Below are 18,932 nucleotides of genomic sequence, written 5' to 3'. Positions count from 1 at the left end.
TCCTTGATATGTTAAATTGCAAAGCTCATGAATGTCAGAAATCCCAGATAAGTGTTGGCAAATTTGAAATCTGCATATGTATTCTAACAGTGGTTAAAATACTGACTACTGTAAAGGGCACAAGTGAAACCCTGAGTTCATCTCCTGAAGGAAGGAAAAAAGGAAATAGCTTTTAGATATTTCTTTTAGATAGTTCTGAAAGATTGATGTTGTTTTGTATCCTCTTCAGGAGGAGCAAAAATCTTCAGTTAATCTTTAATGAGCTTTCTACTGCAAGGGTTGCATTAAAAGTACTAGTAGTAAGTAACATGTCAAACTTTTAAAATTCTAATTTAAAAAAAAATTTTTTTTTAATTCTAGTTTGTAGTACTACACTTTGGGTAGGACAACTGGACAAAAGAACAACTCAACAAGATGTTGGAAGTCTTTTGGAGGAGTTTGGCCCAATTGAATCTATAAACGTGAGTATAAATAGCAAAAAAACCCAAACAGATGTCTTATGTTTTAGTTGCAGAGAGGCTTTTTCCGCCCATTTATTTAAAATGTTATTTTTAGTATTCAATAGCAAGGTCAGTATTTGCCTCTTTCTCTTATTTACATCACTTTCTAATTAAGTAAAACAGTTCTATGGAAAATACAGAGCACTTGCCACAACGTGTACAGGTTTCCCTCACTTTATGCTGTACGCGCATTCCTGGAAAATGGCGCATAACTTAAATTTGCACAAAGGGAACCCACTTTACAATGTAACAAATAGCGATGCATTCTAAGACTTGACTGTACTGATCCCCAGACCCATTTCTACCACGTTTCTGACCCCTCACCAGCTTCTGCACAGTTCAAAATCTCCAGTTTTGTCTCCAGTGTTAGTGAAGTTCTCTTGTGCTTCATTTATGGACTGGGGAGAGGGGTAGGAGATAAGCTAGCAGGACACCTAGAAGCCATAATGGGGATGGCACCTATAGAAACATGCATCACAGACCACAAGCGAGGAGCACAGTTCCACACAGGAGACTATATTTTGGTGCGCATCACTCCTGCATAAGAGTGAATTTACCTTGCATATAATTAATTTTTGGTATAAAAAGGGTCACCGCATAAGAGTGAAATCACATGCACAGAACCCACGTAAAGCGAGGGAAAGCTGTGTTTGTGTTCTAAGAGCAACATTACTTTTGGGCTTAACCCCAGGCTAGTTACCTCTGTTTCATTTGCTTTGGCTAATGGGCTAAGGAGGCGCATAATATGCTTCAGACAGATTCTGTCCTCCATTTGCCTGCTTCCATATTAGTGATATGGAGACCCTTGATTGTACATTTGAACATTTCTTCTTCAAATATATTGGAAATTGTTATGCAAAGGAAAGTGGAAATGGAGATTAGTTGGGAATTAAGTTTTGGGAAGACTGAGGCAAAAAGTTTCATGTATTAGTGGCAAGCTTCCTTTAACAGTCAGCATCCTTTCTTCATGTGAAATGTAAACACACTTACATTAGTAAAAGGGTACTATTGTGCATTAGCTTGCTTATGCCCTCTTATTCACCCATAGTACTTCTTGTAATGTAAGGCTGATGTTGAAGCATGCAACAGATGAAATGTGTGCTATCGCTTGCTTTTGTTCTGTCAGTGCAGAAGCTTAAGTAATGTTATGTTTGTGATTGTGACAGATGATACCACCTAGAGGATGTGCCTATATTGTAATGGTTCACAGACAAGATGCTTATCGCGCCCTACAAAAATTGAGCCGAGGCAACTTCAAAGTCAATCAGAAATCTATAAAGGTATCACTTTCGAAAATAATTTTTAAATTGATTCAGTTCTAAAATTTACAATCTTTATTTTATATTTTAGCTGTTAAACTGTCAAATACTGTATTAGGTATCTTTTAGACGAATGACATAATTATTTTGGTTGTTGGTGAGTAAACTTCAGCTGAACAATGAATTTGGACCCATTCCCTTTTAAGGATTTCTCTCACATTGACAAAAAGGATGCCTTTTTGAAACTCTTTATAATAGTTAAAATAGACTGTGTGTATACTTAAAAAAAAACAAAAGTTTACAAGAAAAAAACCCCAAGAAGATTGAATTTTGTTGAATGGGAAACCTGTAGAGAACACAGGACTAAATAAAGTTACATTCTTCCTTTTGATCATCTTAACATGGCTGTTTCCTAGAGAGAGACAATTGAAGGTCTGATTTTTGTTAACTAGTTATCAAGCTAACTTCTCAGGGTATGCCTACATGTGCAAATGCTGCAGGGTGGGTTTACTCTAAAGTAAATTATGCTAGAGTAAACCCACCCCAGGCAGGTGTCTAAATGTGCAGGGATGTGGGAGCAGATCTGCTCTTGGCAATAGTCTGCTCCTGGCCCTCTGCAGCAGCTAGGGGGAGCTCCCTGCTAGCCCAGGGGCTGGTGGGGAACATGGGCTGGGGGACAGCTGTCTCCTGGTGGGGGCTGAGAGTGTTCCCTGCCTTCGGGGAGGGGCTGCCTGTTGCTGGGGAGGGCTCTGCCACTGGAGCCTGAGCGGGAACAATATCCCCCTTCCTCGGCAGCAGGGTGCACCTGGCCCTGGCTCCCTAATTGGGGCCCCAAGGCACTTAGACCTGCAGGGGAGCCCAATCAGGCTCCAATCTCAGCCCCCTGCCCCAATGTGTCGGTGGGGCAGCTGACAGCAAGCTCTCAGCTGGATGGCAATCACAATCTGGGAGCGGGGCCTGGGAACTCCCTGCTGCTGGAGCACAAGGACATTGTCCCTGCCTGGACTCTAGTACCTTAGCAGCAGGCAGCTCCTGCGGGCAAGGAGCAATCTCCTGGCCACTGCTGACTGGGAGCAAGTTTACTCCTGGTTGGCTATCTGCTGTGCCGTATGGTATAGTAAGTAATTGTGAGTAAATTTGCTATGTGTATTTACAGGTAGCAAATTTACTCACGATTAGAGCAAATTACTATGCAGCTTCTGCTGGTCAGTAAGTATCTAGTTCAGGTAATACTTACAAATATTTAATGCTCTTTCTTTGCTTTTAGGGGGTTTTACACTGTTGTATATAAGTCTTTCAAAACTCTAAGGCAAGTAGTAGGTTGTGGGAGCATCTTTTGCCAAATCTATATAAGAATTATATCTGAAGTCCTGGTTTAATTCCACTTCAGATAACTGTATTCTTAAGTAATTATGATTTGTCTAAACTTTTAATTAGGTTTCAGTTGTCTGTGGTATCTTTTGATTCATGATATCAAACTTGTATTGTGATGCTGAATGCTACTCAACTTAGAGAGGAGTTAGTCCTGAGCAAACTTAAAACACAAACTACTCATTAACTATCCATTTCTTTTTCTTTAAGATCGCATGGGCTTTAAATAAAGGAATTAAACCAGATTATAAACAGTATTGGGATGTAGAATTAGGTGTTACCTATATTCCCTGGGACAAAGTTAAGCCTGAAGATCTTGAAAGTTTCTGTGAAGGAGGAATGTTGGATAATGAAACGCTTAGTCCAGGTAAAATATAACCTGATTTTAAAACTCTTCAGATAAATTCTTGGGTTTATACATCTCAGTAGACCTGCGAATGGTATGTTTTCATAAATGTCTCTATTATGGCTTCCATATTAGTTTTAACATTATTTTGGTGATATTTTTGTATTTGATTTCAACTAAGCTGTACCCATATATTTCTATAAATGTGCACTATAAATACACATTTGTTTTACCTATAATAAGAAAATGATCATTTGCAGTAAGCCACACGAGGTCAGTTGCACACACAGTTGCTTAATTAAGCTTGCTTAATTATTACGGCTTTCAAACTAATTATTACAGCATTATTAGCACAAGTATGTTGTATTAAATACACACACAAATTTTTTTTGGCAATTTCTTAGTTGGTCTTAAAGGTATCTTCTCTGAACCAATAGTTCTAGAGTTTTGCATTTCTTGTATTTAAATACAAGACATTTTAAATTTGAAGGTTACTTTCTTGGTTTGTGAGCTAGTAATTAGGACATTAGGATTTTTTTTTAACATTCTGACATTGTGTATGGTGAACTAGCATTGTTGAACCACTGCTGTTAAACATTGTTTGGTCCAGTTAGCCATTATGGATACACAAAAACAAATAGTGAATATATGAATGCCTGGGTTTATCCTTGTGCAGTTTTTTTTCCTGACCTCTTGTTTTTTTTTTTCCTTCCTGCTTTTCTCCTTAATTGATACCTTGCTTTTCTCCATTCCTCAGGTTTGTCTTGCTGGTCATCTCCTTTGGTTTCCCCTTGTCTCCTTTCATGGAAAACATTAATGGTCAATAGAGCCTCCAAAATATGTTTTCATTTTAAATTGCATTGGGGGGGGCTGTAATTAATATTGCTGTTCTATTGCATGCTGCCAGACTGGCTCCTTCTTTTTATTTGCCCAGGAGTGTGGACTTATACAGATCATTACCCCTAACATAATGATTATCATAGAGCGGAAACTACTTTCCTTTGCCCTGAAATAACTACATTTCTTGACTAGAACTTGTTCCAAACAACTCCACTCTAAAACTGGCATTATTTTCATTAGTTTGAGGCAAAAAAGCATAACTTTCCATCTAAATATGAAATGCTGTATAACATCAGTTTGAACAAATCACCAATTTGTGGCAAAATTAAACTTTCAAAAGTAATTCACAGTGGCTCTAGTTAATGATGTTTGACGGTGAGTATGGTTTGTACTAATTCAGCTGAAACAGTGTCTATTCATTTCTTTCAGAGTGGAAAGGAATTCCCAAGAAATCTGAGAATGAAGTTGCTCAAAATGGAGGTGCAGAAACCACACATACTGAGCCAGTGTCACCAATACCTAAAGCTTTACCTGTTCCAATTCCTGTTCCCATGCCTGCACCAATAACTGTGCCTCCTCCACAGGTGAGATTGTCATTTTCTTTTTTTTTTTTTTTTTTCTTTACTTTGTGGCTGGACATCTGTAACTAGAAGGCTACTTAAAATCAAAGTTCAGCATATTCATTCATGAGTCAGAGGGGAGAAGTTCTGCATGGCATTATAAATAATTTTCTTTATTTTGTATCCTGATGTGCCTTTTCTGATTAGGAGTGTAGGCTGTTTGTGTGACATGAAGGCAGAGGAAAGACCATTCAAGTCAGACAACTAATTGATGATAAAGCTTTAACTTTCTTATGTTGGAAAAAATGCATCTTATCTAGTCTTAGACCTCTGGGTCCAGTCAAGATAAAGCAGCTGGTCTGATTTCAGCAGCTGAGCCAAGTCAAATTAACAAAAAACGTAAAAGACCATAGAAGCTGCAGGAAGTGAGTGTGAATACTATATTGATCATGTGGCTGTACTAAGGACTTTATTAGTGCTTACATCTGTAGATACTGAATTCAAAATGTGGCATTGGACAGTGACTGAATGTACCAAAATTACTTGGATGTTGTATTAAGTTTTATCAAAGAATCATAGAAAATTAGGGTTGGAAGGAACCTCAGGAAGTCATCTAGTTCAACCCCCTGCCCAAAGCATCCCCAACGAGATGATCCCAGACAAGGCTTTGTCTTACCCTGGTCTTAAAAACTCCAAGGATGGAGAGTCTGCAACTTCTCTGGGTAACCTGTTCCATTGTTTTACTACCCTGCTAGTGAGAAAGTTCTTCCTAATATCCAATCTAAACTTTCTGTTGCTGCAACTTGAGAGCATTGTCCTTGTTCTATCATCTGCTGCCACAGATCAGTCTAGCTCCATCCTCTTTTGGAACCACCTTTCAGGTAGTTGAAAGCTGCTATTAAATCCCCCTTCAGTCTTCTCTTCTCCAGACTCATTAAGTCTAGCTCCCTCAGCTTCTCCTCATAAGCCATGTCCCTCAGCACCCTTGCTATTTTGGTTACCCTCTGCTGGACTGTCCCCAATTTGTCCACATCCTTTCTGTAGTGGGGGGCCCAAAACTGAACACAGTACACCAGATGTGACCTCACCAGTGCTGAATAGAAGGGAATAATTACTTCCCTCAATCTGGAAGTGCTCTTACTAATGCAGCCCAGTATGCCGTTCAGTCTTCACAACAAGGTCAAAGTGTTGGCTCATATTTAGTTTATTGTCCACTATAACCCCCACATCCTTTTCTGCAGAGCTGCTGCTTAGCCAGTTGGTTCACGCCCTGCAGCAGTACATGGGATTGTTCTGTCCTAAGTGCAGGAATTTGCACTTGTCCTTACTGAGCCTCATGAAATTTCTTTTGGTTCAAACCTCCAATTTATTGAGGTCTCTTTGAATCCTAGCCCTACCCTCCTAGTGTATCTATTACTTGTTGTCATCTTGATGTAAACTTGCTGAGGGTGCACTCTATGCCATCTTCTAGGTCATTGAGGAAGACATTGAACAAAAGCAGCCCCAGGACTGACCCCTGGGGCACTCCACTTGATACTGGCTGCCAACTAGACATTGAGCCATTGACTACTACCCTTTGAGCCCAGTGGTCCATCCAGCTTTGTATTCACCGTACAGCCCATTTATCCAACCCATACTGCCTTAGCTTGTTTGCGAGATGTTGTGGGAGACCATATCAGAAGCCTTGCTAAAGTCAAGGTATACCACATCCACTAGTCTCCCCGCATCCACAGAGCCAGTCATCTCATAGAAGCAATCAGGTTGGTCAGGCATGAGTTTCCCTTAGTGAATCCTTGCTGACTATTCCTAATCACCTTCTTTTCCTCCAAGTGCTTAGAGATGGGTTCCTTGAGGACCTGCTGCATGATTTTTCCAGGGGCTGAGGTGAAGCTGACCCATCTGTAGTTCCCCAGATCCACCTCCTTCCCTTTCTTAAAGCTGGCCACTATATTTGCCCTTTTCTAATAGTCTGGGACCTCTCTCTATCATCATGATGATGGCCCGTGGCTTTTCAGTCATGTCAGCTAACTCCCTCAGCACCTTTGGGTGCATCCTATCCAGCCTCATTGACTTGTACACATCCAGCTTTTCTAAATAGTCCTTATCTTGTTCTTTTGCTACTGTTGGCTGCTCATCTCATCCCTAAACTGTGCTCACCTCCACCCCAAACTTATACTAAGATCATAAAAGAAGATTATGCTTTAAGTATGCCTAGGAAATCTTTCCTTGAGGCATATTACCTGTTTTACATAAGCTTTGTTTCAGTGAAAATTATCGCAGGGTTTTTCTTAACTAGAGAGGTCATGATCTTTCAGTCTTAGTTTATCACAGACTACCTTGGCTTGTTCAATGTACTGTTTATAAACTGACTTATTAACTTAAATAAGATACAGTACTTCTAAAATCTGAACATAACTGGAATACTTTTGTACATCTCAGTGAGTAGTCTTTAAGTCATTCAAATTTCCGAACTCTAGTTTTGGTACACAATAATGCTTGTATAGTTTACATTGATAGTGTTCCCCTTAGTTAAGGAGACAGTGACTTAAATGACATCAGTCTGAAATGTATACCAATACTGGCAGTTGTGATGCCTAAGATAAGTGTAAAAAAAAATAAATAAATAAAAATAAAAAATAAAAAAAAAAGTGATGAGGGAAAAGTAATTTTCTTTCACCTTTACTTGCTTATTTGGCAGTCATCTGTGTATTGCTAGTTGCATATGTAAAACTTCTAAGTGTTCCCTACTTTGGGTTTTTCTTAAAGTAAGAGGACAAAAAGAATGCTGCTTTTTTTTTTTTAACTTAGGAAATGTGATCAGTAGACCACAAAATGGCAGGCAGACTCAGGAACAGGCAATATTGGAACCCTGCCTCCATTTAAAAAAATGGAATTGGTTTAAATATTTAAAAAATGGATAAATCTGTGTGGGGTTTTCTGTACAAAGTTGTTTAGGTTGCTTTAGGGCCTCTCTTAATCTAATAGGATAATGAAACGCATGCTATTTTCAAATGTCAGGCTTTAAAGTGGAAAGAGTTTTTTGTAGTCCGTAGCTAGCAATTGTATATAATAGTGGTATTTAAAAACTTGTTATCCTGTGAACATCTTACCGTAGTTGGAGAAACTAAGCAAGGGCATCAAACTTATGGCCGTGGACCCTTATGATCTGGCCTGTGGGTCTCTGGACCAACCCCACATACCAGATAGGGTAAGCACTGGCCCCAGCCCCATGCTCTGGTCTGGATTGGGCCATGCCAGAGCTACTGTGCAAAGCCAGTCCAGCAGCATGCACAGTCTAGCCTATACACTGCATGCAGCACACACTGACTCCACTCTGGGGCTTGCTTTGCACATGGGATGGATCTGGTGTTGCACATGGCACAGGGGGTCCAGGGTAGCATCTGGTACCCTGCCAGACTGGCACTGCACACTGGCTTTGGTGCATATGGATGTCCTACGGCTTGATCTGGACTGGCCAGTTCAGTGGGGCGCTGCATGCAGACTGCCCTGGACTTCCTGTGCCGTATGCAGCTCCAGGTCCAGACTGCATGTTGTGTGCAGTGCAGGTGGCAAAGTAGAGTTGGCGTGTGCTCCAGGCAGTGTGCAGGTTGGACCTAGAACCATGGGGACTGTACGTGGCATTAACATTGGCCCTCAGACCAGCCTAGCCGACCTCATCCAGCCCATGGGGCCAGGTAAGTTTGCCTCCCCTGTTCTAGGACATCGAAATCCAGCATTTTTTGTCCAAATATGTTCCCAAAAGGTCAAAAGCTATAATCAGTACTTTTATGTGGATTCTCTACTATGTTTCATTTCTTACTTGGAGAGGGTAGTTCAGAAGTCCAGTAACGGTTCACAACTGCATGCAGTTTTCTGACGCATCTGTTGGGGATCTTTTAAATCTTAAAAGAAGTTTAACTTTCAGTGATGTGTGCGCTGAAAGTTGTATGGCTTGTATTTTAAAATTAGGGAAGGAAATACTCTCCAGTTACTCGTTGATACGATTCACATCTGTTTCTCTTCTTGTCCATGTGTAGAGGCAATAGAAAATTAATACATTAAAGTAAAATTAAATAAGTGGGTGGGGGAAAAAAACTGCATGTTGATGTATGGGTTCCTTGTATTGAATTTTTAGGTACGGCACATTATTCAGATGTAAAACCACAACAATTATTATAAATAACATGTTGATTGAAAGGTAAATACTAGGGATGTACAAAGTGGGTCATATTCGATTTGGATTCAGCCCGAATCAGGGGACAGGGATTCAGTTCACTGATTCAGATCACTGTCCTGATTTTCAATTTGGCTGGATTTGAATCTGAAGCTGAAGATTCAATTCTGATTTGGAGAATCAGCGATTTCGGCCATAAACACAGGTTTGGGGTGGGGGGGGTTCTATATACCTCAAGGTACCAGGCGCAGCTCGTGAACACTGAGATGGTGGTGTAGATGGAGCGTCTCACAGGAGCAGGGTGGGGTCCTCCGCGTGCTTAGCGGTAGACCTGGAATTGGATTGGAAATAGTTGTGGTCCACTTCTGGGTCTGCTGACATGCATGTCGTCCCCCCGCTGGCGCTCCCGTGGGACGCTCCATCCACTCCACCATCTCAGCGTTCACAAGCTGCACCTGGTACCTTGAGGTATGCAGAAAAAACATATAAAGCTGTGTCTATGGCCGAATTGTTGAATCTCTCCAAATCGATTCAGAGGCTTCTGATTCAATTCGGAGAGATTAATGGGTCTCCTGATTCAATTTGGATTTGAAGATTCGGCTGCCAAATCGGGCTGAATCTCCTCCAAATCGAATCAGTGACTGAAGCTTCACACAGCCCTAGTAAATACACCAAGTAAAGGTCTGTCTACATTAGCAAGACATGGATAACTCGCATAACTGAGTGATTGATTTATTAAAAAGGGGAAATTTTTGTCTTAGGATTTAGGAATATAACCATTACAGCAAGGAAATGTAAATAAAGGTTAAGTTTTATAATGTTTTGTAACAAAAACTAAGTTGGGTCATGTAGTTCATGTAATTCAGTGCAAGTATATTCTCAAAGAAACCTATGTTGCCTTTTAAAAAAAAGTTATTCAGAAAACAGTTCTATTGACACAAATAATGGAGCGCTCTCTGTGTCAAGTGTGTTCATTTTATGGCAACAAAATACCAGCTAATGTCATCTATTAGCAACATTTTTTTGCAAATTTTTTTTGGCAGACTTGGAGATGGCAAAAATCTATGACAAAAAATACCAGCTTTTATTTCTGGTAAACCATGCAACCTCAGCCTAGGACTTGGGGCTTGAGCTGGTCTTCTCTTTTTCAAGTTCCACATTCACAGTGTTGGGGGGTTAGTTGGGGGAGTGGTTCCCAGCCCAGTCTGGTCGGTAAAGCATAGTCTGCCTAGTTGTTTTAGATGGCGCATCACAGCTTTAAATGGTCCTATAGTTTGAATTTAATAAAACAGTTTTTATGCCTAAGTACTGTAGTTCAGCTCTTTGGCTACAGTAACTATTGCTTTTAGGAATAATAGTAATCCTGTTATCTACTTGTACTACTCAAATGGGCTGATGTGACTGAAAATACAAAAGGAAAAGCTTTCCTTCCTAAGATGGTGCCCTATATATATATATTCTCATAGTTCACTCGGATGTAATTTAACTGGTCTTTTTTGTTCCCGTGTTTGAGTAAAATCACGCCTATCTGTGTTCTGTTTCATTTTTCTGTTTATATTTCAGTTGTGTGAAACAAACCAAAAAAAAAAGAACTTTCTGTTCAAAGGATCAGGGTGGGGCAGGTTGTGTGGGGCTCTTCTGTCAGGGGCTGGACTTGGAACAGGTGCTGATGAGGCCTGGAGGATGCTGCATCCACCCCAGATCTTGCTGCTGCTCCACTCCCAGCGCAGCCCCAGCTCTTCCCAGTGCATGGGTGGAGGCGGGGCATTGAGCCGGGGCTGCACCAGCTGGTTGGTGGTGGCAGCGCTGGGAGTGGAGCAACAGCGAAATCTGGGGTGGATGCAGCATCCTCCCAGCACCACTGGCACCTGCTCTGAGCCCAGCCCCTGCTGAGAAGAGCCCTGCGCAGATCTGGGGGGTACATGCCGTGCCACCTGCCCACCCCTGCCCTCTCCCTCACTGCGGGGGGGCATTGATCTGCCCCCTTCATGCCCCTTCCCTTCTTCCACCACACCAGACTTACCAGCTGGAGGTGGCCTTATTGGAAATTAGAGATTTTGGGGGCCGATTATAGATCCATTGTACACCCCTAGAAGTTGAAACTGATTTATCTATTCAGTTGATTTAAACATTAAGCAGAACAGTGACTGTTGCTCAAGTTTTATAAACAAAGTTAAACTTCTGAACTGGGGGAACTTACCAGTAAGTTACCTGGAAGTAGTCTTTTTGGCAGTTACAGAAAGAACACTTTCTTCAGTTTAGTTCAGTTCTGTTTGTTTAAAGCTGAGAAAAATGCAGGAAAGCTTGTTTGTTTGTTTTGTATTTATAATGTTTAAATGAAAACTGGATATGAAAGTTGTGATGGATTAATAATAACTTGAATAGCATGATGGCCAGAAACAGTCAGTTCAGGTCATTAACCACAGATGTTTTCCTTGTTTAAATGCGATATGGTCATTTTTATATATGGACATTTTTAATTTTGAGGCTAATTCTTACCTTTCTTCGTAGGTTCCGCCACACCCATCCGGCCCTCCTGTAGTTGGTGCGCTCCAGCCACCTGCTTTCACTGCTCCAATGGGAATCCCGCCTCCTGGATTTGCCCCTGGGGTTCCTCCCCCACCACCACCTCCATTTTTACGACCTGGATTCAACCCAATGCATTTGCCACCAGGTATATAGAAGGCTTCCAGAAAATATACTTTAGTTTAATCCAGTAATCATTAAAAGTGTCTGAGTGAAACTACAGAATTAACACATAATGTAAAAGTATGATGTAGTGTTAAACTTGATCCCTTCCTGGTTTTTGTATAGGTTTTCTTCCTCCTGGGCCACCACCACCTATAACCCCTCCAGTTTCTGTTCCCGTATCTGTTCCTCACACTCCGCCTGTAAACATCCCAAACTGTAAGTGTTTGTAAGCTGAGAAAGGTAACTAGAGAGAGAAAATTGTATGCCTACAGGAAAAATAATATTAACTTCTTTACACTAATGTAATTTGTTCCTTAGCTACTGCGACTGGTGTAAGTGAAGACACTACAAAGGATGCATCTGTTGGAAATCCTATTCCAACAGTGGTTTCTGGATCTAGAGGAAATTCTGAAACTAGTGACAGTTCCAAAATGTATGCAACTGTTCCTCCACCAGTAGCACCGACTAATGTACCTGCTCCTGCCAGTCAACCTATGCCTGCTCCTGTCAGCCAACCTGTGCCACTTCTGGGTAAGTTCCCTTTTATATATTTTTTCAAATTTATCCCAGTTTAATCACTTAAAAAAAAGTTTTTTAAACTCAGTTTTTTTTTAATCTGTCTTGCTGTTTACCTTCAACTGATGGGAAACAAAATCAGTCAAAATAAACCACTGAAAATTCTGTCCTGGTTATGCCTAGGCAAATACTGGCTTTTTCATGCCATGGTTTGGCATTGAACAGGCATTTAAACTTCTACCAATAAGGCTTACATCATGAGGAAACAGAAAATGGAATTAATCTACTTCCAGATTTTTAAATTTGGGGTGGGAAGACATTAGCCGGGTCCAGTAAATTATATACAGTCTGAGATTAGCAAATTGACTTGCATAATTAAATTATCTTTTATGGCATACAGATGCTTAGTCATGATATGAGCTGCGTTCTAGGCTTGAATTGTATGTGCATAAAGGAAATTATACACATCCACTGAAGGAGTGTTGCTCTTTTTAAAAATAAATTTAAAAAATATGAACGTGTGTGTGTGTGTGTGTGTGTGTTATGTGTGTGTATTTTTTTTTTTTGTCTGTGGAATTGGTCATTTTATAAAGTAAAATCTCCACCCAACTCTACTCAATGCAAAGTTTGAGATACTTTATTGTACCTGAGCTTATATTATTGTTACACAATCTTACTTTGAGAGAAAAGACTTGTAAACAAGTTAGCTGTAGACATTCTGAGATTTGAATTTTTTTATTATATGGGCACTTCCAGAATTTAAAGATTATTTAGTCTTCTAGAGCTGCCTGAAGAATGAGTACCTTTCACATGACTTGCTTATCTCTGCCAGTATAGGATACATACCACATGTTCATTTAAAAAGCTGTCTCCTGCTTCAATAAAAACATTACCATTGAATTTATAGACTGTTTATTCACTTGGACTGTGGGAGCTTCTAAGTAAGAACTTGAAAAGAATGGAATAATTTTATTTGGTATATTGAGCCTGGAAATTTGTTGTTTGTATGGCAGGACAAATAGAAATACACCATCCCTATAATTAACAATTGGACTTAGTGGCTAAAAATTTTTTAAATGACTAGAGATTTTTTTTTTGGATGCCTAAAGTTAGAAGTTCAACACAAGACCTTGAAGAAATTCAGTTTTTAGAAAGTGCTATGTATCTGCCCTCTGAAAATCATGCTATAAAATTGCCTCAAGATGGACACTATTTAAAAAAAAAAATCTAAACTAATGGGACGGGTACAGAAAGGAAAAAATTATAAGTCCTGGGCTGAGAAAAGAATAGGGTTACAGTAATAAAAATGTTATTGTTCTGTCAAGATAGTCACATCTTGGTGATTTGTTTCCTTATCTTTTACAACTGAATGTAGTAGCATTTTTTTTAACAATTAAAAAAAATAAAATAATGTAAAATAAAATAATAAAATTAAGACAGTCTTTTGACTTAAGTATTCCACTCAAAACCTGGTATTTATTCAAACATTTGGCAGTTTGCTGTCTCACTACGTATAGAATAAAGGATTATTGTCAAGTGAGAAGATTGACTTCATGGAAGAAAGTAAAAGTAAAATCTTAAAGTAACGTTGATGTATTTATAGAAAATGCAGATGTCTGAATGTTTTTACCTGCTATACTTACTTACTTATTATGAAAGGTTAAAAAAGTGCATTTGGAAGGTTAGGAAATAAAACTTTATCTCTTTTTATCAGCTTGTTTACTTTTGTGCTTTAACAGTACTTTGTACTCGAGAATAAACTGTATAGTTGACCTTTCAATAAGGTACACCAACTGTGGAGCTTTCACTTAGCAACAGATGGGGAGAGGTGATTTTCTTTAGGATTGTAAAGCCACGCATTTTCAGGGAGGTATGTTCCGATACTACACTAGTGCTCCACTTTTGCTGCTTTTTAAAACGGGCACGTTTCAAGTTGTTGGGGGCTACTTTAAAAGATAGAAACTGCATGTCAAGGAATTATGCAAGAACATTCCATACAGACAACTCAGAGTAAAGGAAAACTTAATAAAAAAACAGATATGATACCAGCAGGAATGCAGAGATTCATATATCTTACAACATTAAAGTCAGAAAATTACTAATACATTTTGGTTGTGCTTTTTAAAATTGTTCAGTCAGTAAATACTAGAATTCTTATATCCTTTTAAAACCAGAGTGGAACACCTTTGCAATTGAGCTTTGTGCTACTGCACAAAGGAGTGAGAATCGAACCTGGCCTCTTGTTCCTTAGACTAGGAGGAGATGCGAGGGAAGGTAAACACAATGTTCTCTACCACTTCAGGATAGCAAGGAGGTGGAGGCCATCTTGTATAACTTGCTGTTGAAAAAGAGCAAGATGGATCATGTGCAAAAATGTACAGTGTCATTTGTGTTTGAATATCCCTTGCCATGGGGAAAAGCAAGCAGGGGAGTATGAAGTATTAGATAGACATTGACAGCTATGACGAAGTCCTGTTTAACTTCTGCTTAAGTGACCCTAAAGTGAGTTTTCACAATGGGGGTAGAGTGGGGAAAGACTCTCAAAACTTTCAAGAGCGCTGTGAAGGCTTCACTCAGAGAATTAAGGATTGCGGTGAGGGGGCAGGGATGTAGCTGAACAAAAAGAATGAAGAAATGATCTGCAAATATGGTGGACAGCATAGAAGAACATCTTTCAGCCAGCTGAATTCCAGGCATGAGGATTACCCTAAACAGAAGTTCATAAACATACTAATCTTTCTAAGAATATTTGCATCTAATCTGTGTAATGGAAGGGTTTTTTTGTCTCCATATATTTTTGTAACTTTAAAATGAAGCTTATTTATCTGTTTGGTTTATACAACATATTTTCTGTATATAAAGAATGCTAAATTTCTTTATTACTGTGAGATTTATGCTTTCTTACAGTGATATTTTAGTGGTTTTGTTCCCCCATACCAGTCATTGATTTCATTCATATCAAGAGTTGTAGTTTCCACTGTCAGCAATGTCATGTCTTTTTGGCTTCAAAGAATCTACCATATTTAATCATACTGTGCCCAAACTTTCTGTACATTAGTTTCTGAAGGAAATTTGTGTGTGCTGTGGGTTTCATTATGGTTAGATCTACTTCACCTTTTATTTGCTTAAATATTATGTTTGTCTTCAGCACCACAAATTATTCCATATAAAAATGCAAAAAAAATTGGTGATCTTGGGAGAGAAATTGATACCCAGCTTACTTCCTAGAACCTCTGATTCATGCCTTTTCTGTTCAATGCTGATAACTCTGCTTTTAAATTATTTTGTGAGGAGGCTTAAATCTGAATTCCACTAGATGGAACTTCATATTGAATAATATGTTTAAAAAACTCTACCTTGAATTTATTATATGAGTGGAAGGCACCATGTTATGCTTTATATAGGTACATATAATCTGGTGAACTATCAGACTTCCAACTGTGGCAATTTTATACTGTAGCCAAAGGTAGATTTCCTGTAGATTCCATTGAGTATATTATAATTCCCTTCCTTCATAATATCCCTCTTTAGTACTGAGTACATTCAACATTTCTCTTCTCCACCTCCTCCCCCTTTCTGCCTACCACTTGGATAGTTGCACGGTAATATCTGTATTAACAGGTAAAAGTAAAACGGTTTTAAATAGAAAATCTGCCATCTTTTTATATTTGTCATAACTCTTTTGCTAGATTTTTTTTATTATGTAGATCCATTATTATCAAAGTGTGATGCACAATTTATTCTTTCCCATTATGTATTAGCAATACAAAATCTGTAAACTCAACTTGACTACATGAGAAGCGGAGGAAGGGATATAGCTTCTTTCATTTGCCATTCATGTGGACAAAATGAATTAATTATGGTAGAACTTGCCTGGATTTGTTTCATCAACAAATGTTTTCTAAGCCACAGTTCAAGAAGTCAGATTGTATTTTTAAGCAAATTTAAATACTGTGAGCAAGACTTTAAAAAAAAAAATGGCTGCTTAATGTTAGATTCTAAAGGTTATAATAACACATTGTACTAGATAGGGTGACATCTGAATGCATCAGCTATCTAACGGCTCCTACTGTCTTCAGTGTTGAGAACTTAGCACCTTGGAAAATAAGACCAGCTACTTGAGTACCAAAATGTGGATTTAAAGCCTAACCCACATTTATGTAAAATAATGGCCTGTGTGAAAACATGCTATAGAAAATCCTTGAGAAACAGAACTCCTTTTCAGAGAGAAACGTGTGCGCCAAGTGAAAATTTGGAGATCACTTAACCCAAAATTGCTATACTTTCATTTTATCTGGGGCAAAGTGACAAATTATATCAGCTGTAAACTCCTACGGTGCAGCCCCATTCTCAAAGATTTCATAGTAGAATTTATTGACATTGTTTTGAGAGGTGTGGACCTCCATCCAAGACTTGCAGTGCAAAGCTGATGTGTATTGGAAGTTAAAAACTATAAAGTGATGACAGCAGTTTTTGTGCTAAACTTTTGATGTACCTCTGAAAGTATGAATTTCTGTACTCGCACGCCACTCTAACATATCCCCAGAAGGAGTTGCACTGGGAGCAAAATCGGATGTTTGGACAAAACAAATGTTCCTGTTTCATCTTAAAAGGCTTAATGAATAGCAGTTTAAGGAGTTCCGGTGGACTCCAAACAGGCTAACCCATTGTGCACAGTTTAATTTCAGAATACAAATGTAGCTGGCTTCAGCTGCATCAGAGTACTAAATGTTAGTCATTCTGTAAAGGAATGTGTAAAAAGTATCAACTGTAAAAACTGCCAGCTTCTTTAGAACGTGAAGCAAGACCACCCGAATTAAAGCTACTTGTACAAAACAATGCAGTTTGAGGCATAGGTCATGTAGTAATAAAGTGAAATGATGTCACAAACACAGGTTGACACACGATATAATAATGGTTTTTATTTCATCACTGAGATAACATGTTTCTCTTAAGTGGTTGCAGTACATCAGGTACATGTTGCTGAGTTCTTCATACATTTTTAATCTTAGTATGTATGAGTAGGCTATAAGCTCTGGAAGCCATTTATATTTTCTTCCCTATGAGTGTTGAATAAATGTTGAACCAAGCTCACATAGTTCTTCATGATGGCAGTGTCTTTTATGCCCAGTGAATTATTAGTAGGAACTATGCTCCAGCTAAAGTGGTACAGAATGAAGCAGCTAGGAAACACATGACTGGAAATGTATTATAAATGTGTTTTGAACAAAGAAAATGAGCGTAAAATGGTGTGATCAAGATACTTCACTGAGGTCCATAAACATGGATGAACAAGTCTGTTTTATGCCTGGAAAGGTAAATTTTAAAAAGAACTTGGCACAAGACCAGTGAACCAACTGTTCTGAATTTTTTTTTCTTAAATCGTTATGGTGCCTTAAAGGTAGGTACATTTAAACAAGAAGCCTTGTGCATTCAAATTTACCAAATGCTTAGGTTGATCATTTTTCTACCCTAAAAGATTAAAGAGTTAAATTTATACCAAGTTTCATGTACAAGGTACATTCAGATTAGTGCCATATTTTTTATTTAACACTCCAAGTTTAGTTACAAAGTTTATGGACTGTGTTTTGGAGTAAAACGTAATCCAACGTAAGGAACTGTAGTAGAACCAACAGCGATGCATTTCAGGCTGAAAGTTTGGGCGGTTCACTTAAAATCTGTTAATCTGTTCTGGGACTCTCTGATCCGATCCAAGTTTGAAAAAAGAAACAAGGTTTTGAAATCTTACATCACTTGTGGGATATAAACCACTGCAGTTTGTCTGCTCCTGGACATTGAGAAGTGGGGGAAATTGAGAAATTAGGGTATTAGTGGTCATTTAGAAAATGAGGTAAAGCATGTTTGTGTCTATTAACCTCTAAAAGTAATATTATCATATCTGTATCTGTCCAAATATAAAACAAAAGCATCTACCTGCTTCACTAAACTAATTACATCAAAACATGTCCATTTTATCACATTTCAGTTCACTATAAAATACTTTTGCATTAAAATATAAACAGGGACTGTCTTCACTGAAGCAGAATGAAATATTTATGCATATTGATCATATACTCAGCATTATACAAATCTAGGGAAACATTTTGATCACAAAATAATGCGACTAAGAGCATGCTTACCAGTATAGCGTGATGAAAATTTCTAGGAAAATACCAATGAAAAGGAAAAAGAAGAATGCACCACCCTGGCTTTAACTAGTAAGTCTTTTATTTAGTAAATCAAAGGTCTGCCTGGAAAAAAGGCAGGAAGATGGACAGCCACATCATAGACTGGAGCAGCCACTGAAATCTTCATCGCTCTCCTGATAGTCTCCACTAACCGACAGAAAAACAAATAGGTTAATTATATTGCCATTAATATGGTAATTCTGTGATGAGTATTCTTGTTCTAAGGAACGAATTTAATTAGGAATAATAATGAGTAGTAACTGGGAATTAGACTGAGTACTATAAGGGAGGAGGGAGGATTGGGGGATAGCATTGGACTCTTGGATCATTTCTTGATGTCTCACATTAATCTAGATGGCAGAGAGGCTCTAGTATGCATAGCAGCCAAATAGATTTACAGGAGAGAGAAACTATAGCATGAATTGAATTGAGGAGGGACTTGAAAAAAGGAGGTCATTCCTGCTTACAATGTGGCTTTAAAAAGGAG

At 38.7% G+C, this 18,932-nt stretch overlaps 1 protein-coding gene across 4 annotated transcripts in view; it reads left to right on the top strand.

The window, feature by feature from the left end:
* The window catches only part of SCAF4 (SR-related CTD associated factor 4), a 72,426-nt gene that overhangs the window by 47,600 nt on the left and 5,894 nt on the right, over positions 1–18,932 (top strand). For all 4 annotated transcript variants that reach the window (XM_019476169.2, XM_014599035.3, XM_059720682.1 and 1 more), the window contains 7 exons: positions 361–461; positions 1,667–1,780; positions 3,341–3,497; positions 4,746–4,900; positions 11,562–11,724; positions 11,865–11,957; positions 12,060–12,272. In XM_019476169.2, coding sequence (XP_019331714.1) covers positions 361–461; positions 1,667–1,780; positions 3,341–3,497; positions 4,746–4,900; positions 11,562–11,724; positions 11,865–11,957; positions 12,060–12,272 — 996 coding nt within the window. The remainder of the gene's footprint in view (positions 1–360; positions 462–1,666; positions 1,781–3,340; positions 3,498–4,745; positions 4,901–11,561; positions 11,725–11,864; positions 11,958–12,059; positions 12,273–18,932) is intronic.

This window comes from Alligator mississippiensis, chromosome 1 (genome assembly GCF_030867095.1).
Source record: "Alligator mississippiensis isolate rAllMis1 chromosome 1, rAllMis1, whole genome shotgun sequence".
Taxonomy (NCBI): Eukaryota; Metazoa; Chordata; order Crocodylia; family Alligatoridae; genus Alligator; species Alligator mississippiensis.
This window is presented reverse-complemented; position numbering and strand designations above follow the sequence as displayed.